The 2,500-nt window shown below is 45.7% G+C and overlaps 1 protein-coding gene across 1 annotated transcript in view; it reads right to left on the bottom strand.

Annotated features, from left to right (window-relative positions):
- Positions 1-181, bottom strand: part of EMWEY_00010380 (hypothetical protein, conserved) — a gene marked incomplete at both ends in the record, with an annotated part of 2,141 nt that extends 1,960 nt beyond the window's left edge. Inside the window, one exon of the mRNA XM_013478827.1 lies at positions 1-181. This exon is cut by the window's left edge and continues 1,286 nt beyond it. Coding sequence (XP_013334281.1) covers positions 1-181 — 181 coding nt within the window.
- Between the last annotated feature and the right edge of the window lie 2,319 nt (positions 182-2,500).

Here is a 2,500-nt window from a genome sequence, read left to right as displayed (position 1 = left end):
AGCCCCAAGGCACGGGAGGGCCCCCAGAGGGGCTGGGCGGCCGTTCACGAAGGCCTCCGGGGCCCCCATAGTGGTCTGATGTGCCTGGTTGGGGGCCCTCCTTGCCGCAATGGCGTTTTGGTGATGAGGGTGGGGAGTATGGGGCGCCCCTGAGCCGCTTGCTGGAGGGGGGCCCCTGCATGTTAGTGTCTATGCGTGTGCAGCAGAGAGATATAGACGGCGAGAATTAAGGGTTTAGGGCTAATGGTTTAGGTTCGTTTACGCAGAACAGACAGGGGGGGTAGGGGCCCCCTTTGCAACTTAACCGACGGGGACAAATGGGAGAAATCGCCAAAAAGGTGCCATTTAAAGACTTAAATACGCCAAATAAAGAATAATGCCGCACAAATAAAAACAAAGAAATAAGAAAAGAAGAAAAAATAGCCTAGAAAAGGTCCCCCTACTTCTGCTATGAGGAAGGGAGGGTGTTGCTCTCTCGTGGAGGGGAGAAAAGGACGTCAAGGGGGTTGTTGCTGCATATTACAAGAAAAGAAATTAAAAAATATCAATTAATTAACTGTTTGATGTTATTTTATAATTATTTAAGCATTATTCCACTTAGTAAGCATTATCCCTCCCCCTGCAAGGGGCCCCCCTAGAGTGGGGTTGGGGGCCCCTAGACCTGTTGCGGAGGGTGAAGACACCATCGGCTTCATGGCTCCTTCTTGTGTTTAATTACGTATATTTATATTTCTTTTTATTCATTTACTTCATTTATTTTCTTGTACAAGGTTTTATTCTAGCAATGTTGTACAAATACTGTGAATTAGACGCGAGACTCCTCGTACACACCTGTAACACGAATACACGGTCTTCTCCCTTGATTCTTATAAGCAACAAGCAATACAAAATAATAGTGCAGATGGCTCCTTAAACGCATTAAACATTCTTTACTAGTCGCCATGCGCCCTAAGGTAAGCGGATCAACAGCCTAGAGCGAATGGAGAGGATGCAGCACCTACATACGTACACACCATATAGGCAACTTGCTGCACCAACATACGCTACGGTACAAACCCCCACATACAATGACAAACAAGAAGTGTTCTTGGCTATGTGCAAAGGAACTCTTCTCAATTATTTAATTGTTTTGCCTGAGCAACGTTGGTCTTATAACTCTGGTTATAGGTTCTTCTTCCCCTTTTAGGCACACTTGCAAGCACAGCAAAGACTATGCAACAGAAGCGATGAGGTCAAGTTTTGTTGTTACATATTACACAGCAATTCACCGGTCAAGTTTATTGTAGCCTCTGCTGCTGCGAAAGCAGCAAAGACACAGGGAAAATGCAATTTATATGCCAGCATATTTGCAAGTGTAGCAAGGCACACCTTGGTTGGCTGATGGCCCTCGTGAGATGCAGTGAAGACAAGAAAGTGCCACAAAAGTTTATAAGGAAACTTTGCGTCTTTTTATTCATATTTTAAACTTCTTATGCACAGAAGCGCAAGTTCTTCGGACAAGTGTGTTGAACAGGCGGGTTGCTGCCAATAGGAAACCTCTGTGCTCTCTGTAGCCAGTCACGAGTCATGGGTCCAGCAAGCTAAGAAAAGAAACACAGGAAATAAATATATCAATTGAGTCTATTCTCTGTCTTGCCTTCTAACTAGCCACAGTTATAATGAAGGGCATACATCGAGACACGTGCCATAAGATTCCGTGCATGCATGACAAGAATTATGTGCCCTCTACTAACATGCAAACCCAAGTGAAGTCAATCCTTAAGAAAGTGCTTACACCACCAACCTTTGTGCTCATTTGTGCATATATATACACTTGTAGTCGCTACTACTTCTATGTCAAGGCGAGATAGGGAGTGCTCAAGATGGATTCCTCTGAGCTAGGGGTACTCAGAGGGCAATTCAAGTTGTCGACAATCAGACAATTCGTCACGAAAAGAATCTTCCTGAGTGTAGTCTCCGCGCTGGCTACTTTCTGGTTTGAAATGCATGCACTAAAACGACCACTAACGTAGGCGGATTAGAGGAACTGCAAGGGAAGAAAGCAGTTTGTGAATGCCATAGCATCAGGCAGTTGCAGAGAAAGGCGGTGTGGGTAAACGCCGCTTGTTCCCTTCGATTTATCATTTCCTGTCCTATTGACGCTTTTATCCACATGCTCAGACTTCCCCACGTGTTCTTTTTGTAGTTTTTCTGTCTACCATCTACTATTGCAGTTCCCCTACATATTCGCCTATTGAAGATTTGAACACAGATGAGGTTGCCCCGTCACATCGCGGCACCCAGCTCCAGATTTAAGGAAGCGAGAGAGCAGTAAACGGGAAAGCCGGTGAGCTGGTCAGCAGCAGCGGAACGTGGATGGAGAGCAGAAGTGGCTAATTAAAGTCGCACCACCTAGGCCACTATACGTTTTTTCCCTTTTTCATATTGGATTTCCCTGTCAGCCAGTCTCCTCCCCCCTTGTATTTGTTTCGCTCCCTAAATGCACAAAATCCCCCCCCCG

Source organism: Eimeria maxima, genomic scaffold (genome assembly GCF_000499605.1).
Source record: "Eimeria maxima Weybridge genomic scaffold, Emw_scaff70, whole genome shotgun sequence".
Lineage (NCBI taxonomy): Eukaryota > Apicomplexa > Conoidasida > Eucoccidiorida > Eimeriidae > Eimeria > Eimeria maxima.
Note: the sequence above shows the minus strand (reverse complement) of the source record. Positions and strands in the feature narration are given on the sequence as shown.